Source organism: Anolis carolinensis, chromosome 6, assembly GCF_035594765.1.
Source record: "Anolis carolinensis isolate JA03-04 chromosome 6, rAnoCar3.1.pri, whole genome shotgun sequence".
NCBI classification, from domain to species: Eukaryota; Metazoa; Chordata; class Lepidosauria; order Squamata; family Dactyloidae; genus Anolis; species Anolis carolinensis.
In genome coordinates this window covers 49,445,955-49,460,510 of record NC_085846.1, presented here as the reverse complement: position 1 = coordinate 49,460,510, position 14,556 = coordinate 49,445,955, and the positions used below count along the sequence as shown (strand labels likewise).

Below are 14,556 nucleotides of genomic sequence, written 5' to 3'. Positions count from 1 at the left end.
TTAAAATGCACATTCTTATTCCCAGGAACAAGAGAAGAATTAAAAGAATGATGGTGAAGTCAGCAAGCTCTCTGCAATGGTGAAGTAATGAGATGTGGAGAGGAGGAGGGGGAGAGAGAGAGAAAAGAGAAAGAAACAGAATCTTACCTCAACAGCACGTAAAAGGCAGCAGTCAGAAGAACAAGATGGCATTTTAAAATACAGATAGTATCTCCTGAAAGAGTTTGTTCTTTGCCTTTTCAAATCCTCTGCAACTCCAGGATGCAACATCCAGGTTACTTTAGTTTCAAGGGACTAGTGTACCTGAGCTGCAAATCCCTGGTTACATGCACACTTTTTTCTGGGGGAGGCAGCTAACTCTGCTGGTGCTTCACTCAAAGGGTTACACAAAATCTTTTAGGCAGTGAATCAAACCATACTGTACAGACCAATCCTAGCCCTCCCTGAAACTGATGTAATCATTTCCCACACAACTCACTGACTTCCAAATTATCCCTCCCCAATAAGATTTCTCTTTTAAAACCTGCATATAAAAGAAGAACATTAGCACACAAGGACTCAGAAACTACCTGTATAAAAAAAAAGTTCAGGAAGAGAAGAAAAATCCCATAATCCAAAGCAAGCACATTCCTTGGACTGTTTCTTTGCAACTCACTCTCAAAAAGCCCACCTCTAGGAAGAAGCTGATGTCATTTTTTTTGCAAGTTAAGAACTTTTAAACTGCACACTACTGCTGCGTCCTCCTTCCCCTTTGCAGGCACCCCCCCCCCCCCCCGGCTCCACACTCATTGCTCCATTTAAGCTTTTGAAGATTTAGGAGCGCTCATTAAAACAGACCACATTTTAAACATACGAGAATATGAACTAAATAAGGTCAGATCTTATTCTACAGAAAAAGAAGCCCACATTGCCTATTACGTTTGCCAGCTGTGTTAATCCAATACCTCCGCTGCTACTTCTCCTCCTCCTCCCCCATCTCCTTTTTCTCCTTGGCACACAGTCAGAAACACACAGGCACATTAGGGAGGTGTAAGTGCTCAAATGGGAGCCCCTTTAAAAAAGCGACTCAAAGCTGGTGCATTCAGGAAATGGCTTCCTCCCACAACAGACTCCATATCCACTCCTACTTATCTGAAAAGAAGTTGCAGAAAAACTACACTGAAAATAAATGCATGAATTTTATTTCAATATCTCAGTAGTTTGTTCATATTAAGCAAAGCTTTCCTTTTAAATTAGGGATGGCCAATTGTATTTTCTAAGGACACTGTATTCACCACCATACTTTTTAAAAGCTTGTAACAATACTGACACAATACACATTGTCCATCTGATCTGACCATTCAACATAAGGACAAATGTCATTACAGGTAAGGGAGCATCTGAGTAAAGACAATACATGAAGATATTGCCGGGGGACAAAGAAATCCCCAAAGAGATGTACACTTGAGATAGGTAAGTATTATTAGCAGTGGGAATTTTTGGGGTTTATTCAATTGTATATGTGATATCTGTAAAGACTCCTAGCTTGGTTCCCATAGATGACTGCTTCCAGCACCCCTTGGCTAGAAATCAATATGCTTACTGGGACTCACTGGCTCTGGAAACCAGACACCAAGGTACAATGCATTGTAATTGTCATAAGAGCTTCCTGCAGAAAATTTTCCCACCCCCCAAAATGTATGAATGTAGTATAGGAGCAGGGAGAATAATAATAAATAAAACTTTATTTATACCCCGCCACCATCTCCCCGCGGGGACACGGGGCGGCTTACATGGGGCAGAGGCCCAAACAACATAGGACAAAATATAGGCAGCATAATATAAATCACACTATAAAAAGATGAAACAGTAATACAATATATCCATTGAAACAAAAATACAGGATAAAAAATTGCATTTAAAACACATAAATGGTAAAATCGTAATAAATATAGGATAGATTATTAAAAACCCTCTGGGTACCAAGGACCAAATCAAATGTATGAAGATGAGAATTTGAAAGAACCCAGACATACCATATCATGAGCAGTATGCAAGCTGCTCGATTGCTTCCTCTTGCAGAAGGAATGGATGGCTAAACAAGCAGCAGAGCCTTGCTCAACATTTGTTTATCTATCATGCAAATCCAGTCTCAGCTGCTACTTTGGTTTATTTCTATCCAAGAAAACCAACATATTGTTTCTTTTATATTTGTTGGTAGATTCCAAAATATTGTGGTATGTTTCACCCAAATCTGTGTCCATTATCAACGTGGGATCATTCACAGGAAGTCAGCTTTCATATGGGTCTCCAGCTTACCATGATATCTATAAGATCCTTTCCATTATTATAACACACAGTAGCAAACTTCAGGCTTGTGCTTGCCCCCTTCCTCTCCTAAAGCTTGTTTTTTTAAAAACTTTTAAGAAACTGCAGTTTTATGTTACATTAAAATAATGCAAAATACTTCAGACCACAACAATGGGCCAGCATTATTTACAATGCTGATCAGGGTTAAGTACACAAGTGAAAACTTTTCGTGTCAGGAGCAATTTGAGTTGCTTCTGGAGTGAGAGAATTGGCCGTCTGCAAGGACATTGCCCAGGGGACGCCCGGATGTTTTGATGTTTTTACCATCCTTGTGGGAGGCTTCTCTCATGTCCCCGCATGGAGCTGGAGCTGATAGAGGGAGCTCATCCGCACTCTCCCCAGGTGGGATTCGAACCTGGCAGCTTTCAGGTCAGCAGCCCAACCTTCAAGTCACTTAGTCCACTACGCCATCTGGGGGCTCCAAAGTGAAAAGTGAACGACTGTTCATGCTGAAAGTGAAAACAGCTAAAAATAGGTCCTAAAACAGTATCATCCCATGAATTGTTTTCATACACAAAAAAGGTAAACTGCACACACATATGCATCGCCTCAGAGGTACAATTTGTTATTTAAAGACTATACCAACTATGGCTTCAGGTCTACAAAACAGTTCTTTAAAAAAAGGGGGGGGAGTCACCTATTCTAAAACATGCTGAAGGCAAGAAATAAAACTGTTATCCAGGCTTAGGCTCTTGAGTCTCATCACTAATTTAATATTAGGGGAAGTTGATGATCTGAAGGCCTTTTGGTAAAGCAGGGAGTGAAGCCTCACCTCCCTGTTCTTTCTGGCCTGTGCAGTAAAGGCCTAGCAGTGCTAAAATGCTCCGACAACATGGCCTTCTCCAAGGCAAAAGAGGCACAGTGAATGTCTGTACAAGCGGAGTGGCATGTACAACATTTGAAGCGCAAAGTGGACATCTCTGAAGAAGAGCAAAGCGTCCAAAGTAGCTGCAGCAGGGAAAAAAGGAACTGATAAGCCGCAGGCCAGGGCACCTTTTATGCCCTGGGGAGAAGTAGGCGGGGTTACCACCAAAACTTAAAAGGTAGAGCTTGGAAAGCTTTCCATTGCAACCTGCACAGTTACCCATTTGTGTATTCACAGAGACCATGAAGAAGAAACTTTGGTACTAGGTGCAGAAATAACACGGAGAGAATAACAAAAAACAAAAGCCACTTAAATGTGCTTCAGAAGACTTTTTATTCCAACCTAAAGATATGCATATGTGAAATGGAATCACCAGGTCAGGTAAGCATTGCATGAGCAAACAAAAACATTTGGCATCTTTAAGAGAACATTTCTAGTCTTCTCCCAAAATGCATCCAGCAATTATTTTTTCTTTCACTCTCTTCCACTTTTCTAATAATGTCATTTTGATAGTCAAACTTATACTCTTTTTAAAACATGCTTTCAGGAGCAGATGTTTTACTACAAATGTGCTTTCATAACGCAGCAGTGTACACTTGTGTTTTTGGAGTGCTTGTTCACTACCCCCTTAATACTGATGCTGCTAAAAAAAAAAAAACCTTCTCGGTAGACGGGGATAAAAGGGGAGGCTGGGCAGTCATAATCTGACTTTGTCAAAAGAAGCTTCTTTATCAAAGACTTTGTTAATCAAGGTGTGTCTGTATCGAAACATTCTCAGATTCTGTGAAATAATTACAGTTGCCCCTCCATATCTACAGATTAAACTTAACTGATTTGCAGAGGGATGGGATGGTGGCTCAAGAGGAGGGAGAATATGTGTTTCCATACTCACTCAGGCAAGAGGGGGATAGTATGGCGAAATAGGAGGGAGGATAGCAGATTGTGAATGAGTAGATGGGAAGAGTAGGACAGGGGAAAGGAGGAGAGAGCCAAAAAAAAGGCAGGACGCCAAAGGGCACAGGAAGATGTAGCAACTGTTCTTAGAGCAGCGGCTTTGATGGCTCTGGACTTAATTGGAACTGTGAGTTTGGTGCAAAGTGCAGTCTGCCTAATGTTCTTGAAATTCCCTATTAAGACAAGATTCATCATGGCCACGATCATAAGAGCACCTGCCACAGCCTCTTTCCACTACTCTTGTGATGCTCCAACTGCTGCCATCCTCCTCATTCACCTAACAGTTGGAGGAGGCCAAAACTGAGAATGTTACAAATATCTCCTTTAGTGTTGTCTTCCTTCTCCCTGAGAAAGATGATGACACTGAAGCTTTTTTTCAGCAGCAGTCTGTAGCATGTATATTAGGGGAGATGGTTATTTCTTTGCCATTTTCCACTGTTGTGGGAATCATGTAGAATCATAGAATCCAATTCAACCCCCACATAATTAAAGCACCCCTGACAGATAGCCACACAGCCTCTGCTTAAAAACGGAAACTCCAATACACTCCAATACAGTGTAGTCCACGGCCAAACAGCTCTTACTGTCAGAAAGTTCTTCCTAACTACCATGAAAGCTGAGGGATACATTTAATTTACTAGATAGAATCATCATTAAAAGGTGGAGTATCATTTAGATAACAAGTTATGCTGGAGACTAGACTAGAATCCCAGCTCTTTTCTATATAGGGGTGAGATCACATAGAAACTCTTTGTACAAATGAATGGTTGCCAAGCTCAGACTGCTGTGCCATGGCAAAGCATTGCTAACAGATGACTATCACTCTCTTTTATGGGCAGTATGGAATGATTCACTTAGTGGTACTGGTTCCTAAGCTACAAACAGTGGGAATGAGGTTTGTATGAAAGAGGGAAATGTACACACTATTTCTGATGTTTAATTCTGTAGTTTTTAGTCACAGATATACTCCTGATTTTTAGCTATGGATTCAATACTGGTTTTTATGTTATCAGAAATAGATGATGATGATGATGATGATGATGATGATGATGATTAGAAATGTGTATATTTATGAAGTAAATGGCTTCTTTGGATATTTATTAGATATGCTTCTGGCTGAAGACCACAAATTCAGAGTGCAGCAATATTAAATTCAGCAAACAAACACTTAAGATATCTTAATAAAAAAATTAATTTTTTTTTACAATGGTTAGATGTGCTATTATATTGAAGTAGTGCTCCAAACTGGTTTGGAACCCACAGACTAGGTTTGTCAACTCTTAACCAGATGTCAACTCAGACTCTTCAGCCTTCCCTTTCATGAAAGACCCAAGCCCCAAAAGTCCAACAATTGGGTTGCTCCCCCGTTTACTGGAAGGTTTCTAATGTGAAAGCAAACCAACAAGTCAGCCTCAAATCTAGACTCCTTCTCTTTCTCCATCTCCCACGTCCTGGGACCTAAAGAGCTGGTTTCAAAGCCTTATCCTTCACCAAAAGGCAGTACCCAAGTTGCAGACAAGATAGGTTCAGTCAGTTTGTTCTGAAGTTGAATTTGAATGTAACCGTTAACATCCCTGCGGTGTTTGTTTTGCTGTCTGCACCCCTTCAGAAGATTTCACCTCACTTTCTGGACTTTGAAAAAAATGACTTCTTGTGGAAACAAGGATTGGTGATAAAGCCTCAGTGGAGACAGCTTTTCCCCATGATAACTCTTACAATAGTGAATTTCCCTTCCTAGGGGTAGATTTTTCTCACTTCTTGTTGTCTCACCCCTGTTCTTAACTATGAGTCATATATAAATCAGATGTCTGTAACTTGGAGACTGCCTGCTTAGGGGAAAAAAGTGTATCTTAGAATTAAATAAATATAGTGTGTGTTTGTGTATGTATGTATATAGAGAGAGACAGAGATGAAAAAGGAAATAAGAACAGAAAAAGTAAATAATTTACCATTCTTAATGGTTATGCATTTTGCTATATAATCTTCAGCTAAAAAAGTATTCATACACTTATACCTAGAGGGACCAGGCTGTGGTGCAGCTGGTTAGCAGCCAGCTACAATAAATCACTACTGACCGAGAGGTCATGAGTTCGAAGCCAGCCCGGGTCAGGGTAAGCTCCTGACCATAAATAGTCCAGCTTGCTGCTAGACCTATGCAGCTGAAAGACAGTTGCATCTGTCAAGTAGGAATTGAAGTACCGCTTTTTAAAAAATTAGTTACCTAATCTCCAGCAGTATGCGGAAAGAGGAAGTTTCCATCAAAGGACTCAGTGTCTCAGCAGCTCCCCCTGTGGCCGGAACCGAGCATATCCTCATGAAGCCCAAAATCTGGAGTGTTAAATTGCCTCTGTGTCTCTGTCTATATGTGGTTGTCTATATATGTCGTTTGTCCAATAGCATTGAATGTTTGCCATTATATGAGCATTTTGACCCACCCTGAGTCCCCTTCAGGGTGAGAAGGGCGGAATATAAATACTGTAAATTAATAAATAAATAAATTATTGTGCTTAAGCAAGCCTCAAAATCTACACTTAGCAGGTTATTCCCATTTTTCTGCAAATCAATCATTCACTATCCTTCAGAAATGGCCCCAGTATTTTTTCTCTAATAAAAATATGATTTATTTCACCTAGGTCAAGCAGTTTCAGGAGCCAGTTCTCTTTAGCTGGAATTGCATTTTTAAAAAAATTTGTGTGCATATAGTAATCTTGTTGCTGTAGTTAGTAGTGTATCATAGTAATCTTCCATATTCTTCGTGTGGTCATTAAGTAACCCCAATAAAAACAATTCAGATTTCAATTTAATGTTAACCTTCAGAATCTTCTGAGTAGACAATGTATGTTATTCAAAAAAAAATTAGCCTTCCCACAAGTCCACCATATACGATAAAACGTCAACATGTTGCTCACCCTTCCAACATGTCCCTTAATGCATTTTGATGGGGTTCATACCAAAGATATAAATTCTCTTTAAAATCATAACACAAATTTCACTCTCACAGACTATATTTTGCCAATTGCTTCATCTTTATATTATATCGAACGTTCTGAGCCCACTTTATCATAACATTGTTATCATGTTCCGCTTCCAACTGAATTGTTAACAAAACTTTGTTCAGCTTACCGATCAAATATACATCATTCATATACAACTGAATATACAACTGAATCCCAAATTCAGGTATGTTTTGTTTATAACCAACAATTTTATCCATTTTAAATCTTTCAAATATTTGTCTATAAAAGCACCATTGAACACTATAAGCTGCTGTCTTCATCTGATATTTTTCATCAAATTACAAAAGAGCTTGTTAATTTACCCACTTTCCCCTTGCAGTTGAATTTCAGTTGAATTCAGTTGAATTGAATTTCATTTCCCAATCGTTTTTAAATTCATCAGTCTTCACTGTCATAAGTATTCTAGGTTCTCCGTCAAATATGTTCAATATACAATCACATTGCAGACATTAGCTAAATTGGACAGAGTACAATTGCAGTATTAGAGATGCAGCTTTCTTAATTTAATTCTTTACAATTCTGCCATCAGAACTTTCTTAATTACATTCTTTGCTGACAATAATATGAATAAATATAGGCTGGCTATTTCTAGCCTCAGTTATGAGGCACCCATTCTAACACATTTAACATGTTTGAAAGGTAGTGGACTAGATCAGTTATGGTGCACAGGACCAGATGCTTTGATAATGGTGTTTAACATTTTAGAGGCACTATAGTCAATATACTGTATATTTCATACTACTGTATTTAAAAAATCAAATTTGGCTATTATTTCCCACATACCAGTATCATTTTCAGAGGTGGGAATAATATAGAGCTGATGTCATACACCTATCTAAACAAGACAATCAGCTTTTCCTGGGAGATTTATAGCAGGGGGGTGAGTGACATTTTGGATGGCCTGGTGAGGGAAAGGGACTAGACAGACGCTGTCCCTTTCAGTGGCAGATTTTGAGACAGAAAACAAAAATATGGTGTTGGAATGAAAGGTTGGCAATGGCATCTTTGGATTCTGACCTGGAAGCTGGGTAAGAACATGCCCTTGGGGCAGACATGGAGGTTTCTGGTGTGGGGGGTGGGGAGTGTCAGGGTATTGTGTATTGTGAAATGTTAAAATCAATCTGGGTTGTTAGAAATGCCTTATGTGTTAGTTTTTCCGGCAAGGCATTTCAGCAGTTATGGAGTTAATGAGAGTCTGCTATGATTGATGTATCACAGGACCAATGGGGTCAAGTTTGTTTTGACCGGGACTTTCTTTCTTGTTCCTGTGGAATGCAGAGGAGTTTCCTGTTCAGATGAGCAGTGTGTGTGCATGCATGAGTTCGCTTCGGCAACAGCGCTCATGGAGAAGGACTGATTTGCTCTGTTTGTATATAGAAATGTAAATAAAAGTTTATTGCCGTTGGATTTCCAACCGAAACCCTCATCTGCTGGAGTGTGTTTGTCCAGTGCTGTTTTTCCACACGGGAGACAGTCTGGAGGAGGTGAAGACCGGGATGGTGAATTCTTGGAATACACTCTGCTACCCATCATCCCCGCTGACAGGGAGTTCCCTACATCCGGGGTGAGCAGTACCAAAATAATTTTGCTTGCCTTCAGGATCAGGTATTTTTGCCAAAGAGAAAACTGGGGAGATTTTGACTCAGGTCCCAGCTAAGACCCCAACCAGGTTGTTTTCCCCCCTATATCAATTTTTTCATATTTTAATCTTAAATAGTTAATAGGTCAAATAGAGTGACCCTTATTTTATCCAATAACATGTTTCTGGTCTTGTTATGTCAGGATTGGTCATCAATCACTGGATGAATTGTCTTTTTTGTTTACATGAACTTTGAACACTAGATCCCCAAAAAGCTATACTAGGAACTTTTTAATGGAATAATACATAGCTCCACACTATCTTTGCAACTATAAAACTAGAACAGATATACAGGAACTGCTTTAAAGAACTAAGAAGCAGGAGTAACATTATCACATAAAACATTTTAGAGTTAAAAATACAAGATATAAGAAACAACTATTTGGAAATTCTTTTGAGCTGTATACAGAGAGGTTGTGAGAAGTCTGCCCTATTTTTACAGCTGAAAGCTTCATTGATTCCCACAAGATACTTTCAACTAATATCCTGTGGCACTGCAATGACCTACATGTAGTTATTGCATGCTTCTAACAAAATATTTATAAACAACCAGAAAATTACATCTTATAATACTGGTTAGATTTTGGTGTATACACATAACAGAAGACTAAAAATCAGTTATAGCTACCGAATGGAGATTCTGATATTTGTATATAAATATTTGGTCTTCAAAGATTTTCTCGTCTGTTTTATAATGTTTCCTGACACACATTAACACTATTAGAACATTATTAACTTAGAAGGCTATTGTATAACTGTCCACCCTATTCTACATTTCCCCCTCAAGGTCTTAAGAAAAAGGAATCAAAGGAATTAGAGGTCAGTGAGCTTGAAAGGAAGGAAGCTCAAACAGAAATGACTTTTTTATTTTATTATGGGTTGCTTCAAAAATTAGTTTAAAGAGAAAGATTTAATTCTCTGGGATGAGGCAAAAGCTATGACCATAACATAAAAGTAGGGAGAAAGAGTTAAATTAATCCTTTAGCATGTAAGCATTTTCAGAAGGGGATCAACAAGAATGACTGAACTTTAACGTGACTGCATTGTCTCCTTGAATGCTGTAATTTTAGAAAAGTATTTCAAAAGAGATAATGAACTAATAGTGTGTGCAAAAGATGCCCAGTATTTAAATGATTACAACCGTTATTGAATATATACAATGCAGAGAGGAGAGGAGGGAATGAACCAGTATGCTGTAGTGGCCTGAGTGTTGGACTAAAACACTAGGACACTAGGGTTACACTCGGTCATGGAAAACTATTGGGTGACCTTGGGCAAATCATACTCTCTCAGCCTCAGAAAAAGACAAGGACAAACCCACTTTGAACAAATTATGCCAAAGGAAATCCTGCTAAAGACTCACCAATTTACGTCAGAAATTACTTGGAAATACACAACATCATCAACAGCAACTATAAGAGAAATTTCTTCTAACTATTAACAAGTGGAGGGTTTTTTTTTTTTTACCATACTTTCTTATTGGTTCCCAGCTCTCAGAGAGGAATTCAGATGAATTACATCTCATTTCTGTGATTCCACAGCATCACTCTACTGGCCCAGGGTCAAAACTCCATTGTCATATTTAGATGCTGGGGTGAGCTTTCCCATGGGCATTTCCATCCTACTGCCACATAAGAACACATGATTATAAAAACAATCATGAGCCCTTTAAAAGTTACAGACAGCCATTGAGGAAATTGAATTATTTTTAAAGGTCCTGTCAATCTTTTAAAGCTTCAATGATTACAATCTTTTGCTGACACAATTCAGTTCAGCAACCAGGGTGTAGTGAGAGCTATCCAGAGTCCTTAAGGCTGCTCACTGGAGTCTGGCATGACCAGACCAGTGTGAATTGACCAACCTTAACCAGCGAGTTAGTTCAGTCTCACTGAGTTTTAGCTATCATACTTGACTGAATCTGGCCCACTATATCTTGACTGGTCTGCTTTGCTGAAACCTGATCTGACTTATTTCATGTTGAATTTGTTCAATGCAGTTCACATCTTTCCTTGCAAGCTCAAAGTCTTTTTTTTTCGTGTCAGGAGCAACTTGAGTTGCTTCTGGAGTGAGAGAATTGGCCGTCTGAAAGGACATTGCCCAGGGGACACCCAGATGTTTTGATGTTTTTACCATCCTTGTGGGAGGCTTCTCTCATGTCCCCGCATGCATGGGGAGCTGGAGCTGATAGAGGGAGCTCATCTGCGCTCCCCCTGGGTGGGATTCGAACCTGGCAGCCTTCAGGTCAGCAACCCAACCTTCAAGTCATGAGGCTTTAGTCCACTACGCCACTGTAGGCTCCTACTCAAAGTCTTGAGAAAATAGTATCACTGTTGTGCTAAAGAGTTATGGAACACCCCTCCCATAGCATTAAAGACCTCACACCATTTCACTCTCCTCAAAATAAGCTGCATCCTCTCTCCCATTTAGCTCATTGAGTGCCAACATTACATCACTACTGAAGACTCTCCATTAAATGATGTCTGTACAATTACCAGTTAATTTCCTTGTTCCTGGCACATTAAATATTTGACCACCCCAGTTGTCATCCTGCCTGGCCTCCTTGTACACTGTCTATCAACTTTTCAGGCTGCCCTCAGCTGGCTACTCTTCCAGTCCTACAAGTTCTGGGACAGAGAACAGCTTTGTTTTCAGAGGTTCGGACTCACAGCTTTTTTGGCTGTCACAAAAGGATCAACATTTTCAAAGCCTGCTACTCTTCAAGATCTAGAATTTTCTGGATATTATGGTTGCTTTATACAAGAATCTCCACAAAGAAATGCCATTGCATATCACTAATGTGACTTAAGATTCGCTTGTGCAGATTTCATTTCTATAAAAGAACTAGCACTCAGCTAATGATTTAAGATTACTTGGTTCAGTTTTCATGGGAAACAACCAGGAACCTTCCAGTGTCTAAGCAATTTAGCAACATTAATTTTCGTTACTGAGGCTAACTTAATACTTAAACTCAGTGACTATACTGACACAAAACAACCATGCCAGGTTCTGAGTAATTTATTCATGAGCAAGCAAGCAGGTATACACTGTCCAACTGCTCCCATTTGGCTTCCACTGCATCAGAAGCAGCTTCAGCAGCCAATTCTTACTAATAGAAAAAGTTCAGTGCTAAATCTAAGCCACCGTACCTGTCTCAAGCAAGCAAAGAACCACAAGCCAGCATCATGCACTATCTTCAGACTCTTTCCAGGACGAAATCAGGCCTTTTTCATTAAATGTAATACTAACCTTTTTCTTTTTAATGTGTTCCTAGCTACTGCTATTACTGCTCATAAAAAAGTCAAATGAGAGCAAACAAACAACAAACATCTGGCATTCTAGTTTATCATTTTTTGTGAATATTGCCATTCTCTCCATAGAAACAGTATCTCAACATCCTCACAACGCTATAAATAAGTGAAGATAGTTAAGTTAATCAGAGCTGCATCACATCACAACTGTTCTTCTATATAAGAACATGTTATTTATAGGTTTAATGGTCTTATTTAAATAGTCGCACAACAACATATGGATTGGTGGCTCAACATATAAGATAGATCAGCATCAATCACAGTTTTTGAGGGTCCTTTTCCAGTTCCTCAGATGTATACCATCCTGTGTCTTGCTGTTAGAATATGGGGAAATCCCCAGCCAACAAGAGCTTGGTGGTGGGCCCTTAAATATTGGATTAAGGTCAGTGTTTTCAAACTGGGCTCAAGTCTGATTTAGCATCTAGCCCAGAATAATTACACTAGCAACTGGTTCAAGTTTAACTCTAAAAAGGCCTCTTCTATTGGCCTCTCTTCCTCCCTCTCTCATTTGCGTTATGACATGACACTTACATCTATCAAAGACTATAGGACATTGCCTTCTGTGAGCAGTGTTCCCGTTCATAAGTTTCTTGTTCCCCAAGTGCCCTGAGCATACATAATGTTGGGCCTTTTCATGAAGCAAATTATCTTGGCCACTTGACTGTGGCCAAATATCACTGCCTATTCTCCAAGGCAAGGTGCAACGTGTTCCTATCCGAAGTGCTTCGAGGCAGATTTGCGGGAGTCCCATACAATGCAAGACTTTGCCCTTTGGATGTTGAATGTATGTATCACACCTCACATCTCATTGTCCTGCAGTTTTTAGAAACAAGCTCAGCCACTGAAAAACCTTCCTGGTGCATCAGCCCAATTCCAAGAAAAGTTTTTACTAAGTGACAATTTCCCCCAGGTGACATTAGTTGTTCCCAAGTTTCCCTCTGAGGTAGCCAGGATAAGACAACTTCCTGTATTAGACTCATATTTAAACTTGCCTTGTATATATTTGCCCATGTTCATATGCATCTAGAATTGCACTCATTTATGAATGTGCTGTCCACTTTTTTTCTGCTGGGCACATTGGGTCCATGGACTATAATAAAGATTGATGATGATAATAATAGTCACACAACACACGCTGTGTATCTGTGCTGGAAATCTAGGATTAGCTCATGCATATATATTTACTTATGTGTCAAAAACCACATGATAATGTACATTTGACAGCAATGCTATCTGCTAAATGATAGTGAGTTAACTGTATTAATATTTGTGGATTATGAAAATCTTAAAAGACCATTGAAAAATTAAGAAGATAAAACTGGCAGCAGAAAATAAAATATTTCAACATTTAAAATAAAAGTAAAACAAGTAACTTGATATAAAACACAAAAACAAAGATTCATTAAAATGTTTATGATTCCTGGCACCAAGAAGACTATAATGTAGATTGCAGGCAATCTTCTCTGAGGAAAAAGTTCCATAGATGGAACACAAACACTTGAAAAGCCCTCTCTCTTGTCACCACCTGATTATATGTCAAATTAGGCGGTAGTATTCAACAAGATAAGTAAACAAGTGAGTCAACAGCTTGTGAATATAGCATATCCTTTGCATACACGAGTCCTAGCTTCAGCTTCTGAAATATCAAATTTAACAGAAGCAAGTTACAGCCAATGCAAAAACTATTTTGCCTCAGACTAGGGGAGCCACTATTAATCAGAAAAGTCAGTACGTGTGTATAAATACCCAAATGCCTTGCTCAGAGCAAGGTAACTTTTCTGTGTTCACATGAAAGGAGGGGGAAATTACCCTGTATCCTTTAGTCACTACCTGTTCTCAGAAACAATGAGGTTTTTATGCTGCCATTATTATTCAGGACACCTTCTAATTGGGTATAATACTTTACAACTATTTTCGCCCTAGTTCTTTCTCTTTTTTTCTCTAGATTCAAATAAATCTAAAGGAAAACAACTAATTATTGTTTTGAATTGATAACATTGAGATATTCTGCACGTTTTTATTAGTTTGATGACTGTACAAACTTTCAATTATATATAGGCAAGAATTCTAGGTATGCAGTATAAATTTAGTTATTGCCCATTCCATTAAGCTTTTCAGTGTTACCAATTAATCACAGTTTACAGCAGAAGCAAAAAAAATCAGAGGATACCACATTTTTATAGGTTTGCGCACACCAAAAATAAATTCCTATTAAATAGAAAAAGGATTTTGATATACTCTGTACTTACATGGCTATTAGAAACTTTCAAAGTATATGTCAAAACTCTCTTGCTTCTATGTCTTTATGCTGCTCAAAGGAGAGAGATTTTATTTTAGCAAGATTACAATTAACTTCCCACATCCTGTGATTAAAACATCAATTGCAAAATTCCAAAAATCATCGAAGTTATAGGAGCAAAACAA

General features: G+C 38.8%; 1 protein-coding gene across 6 annotated transcripts in view; it reads right to left on the bottom strand.

Moving 5' to 3' along the window:
• Nucleotides 1-14,556, bottom strand: part of grb10 (growth factor receptor bound protein 10) — a 119,853-nt gene that overhangs the window by 40,664 nt on the left and 64,633 nt on the right. Inside the window, exon 1 of one of the 6 annotated variants that reach the window (XM_062957535.1) lies at nucleotides 148-13,521. The exons of the other annotated variants lie outside the window; for them this stretch is intronic. Coding sequence (XP_062813605.1) covers nucleotides 148-270 — 123 coding nt within the window. The 5' untranslated portion in view covers nucleotides 271-13,521. Of the gene's footprint in view, nucleotides 1-147; nucleotides 13,522-14,556 lie in introns of those variants that run through there. 6 annotated transcript variants of the gene reach the window in all.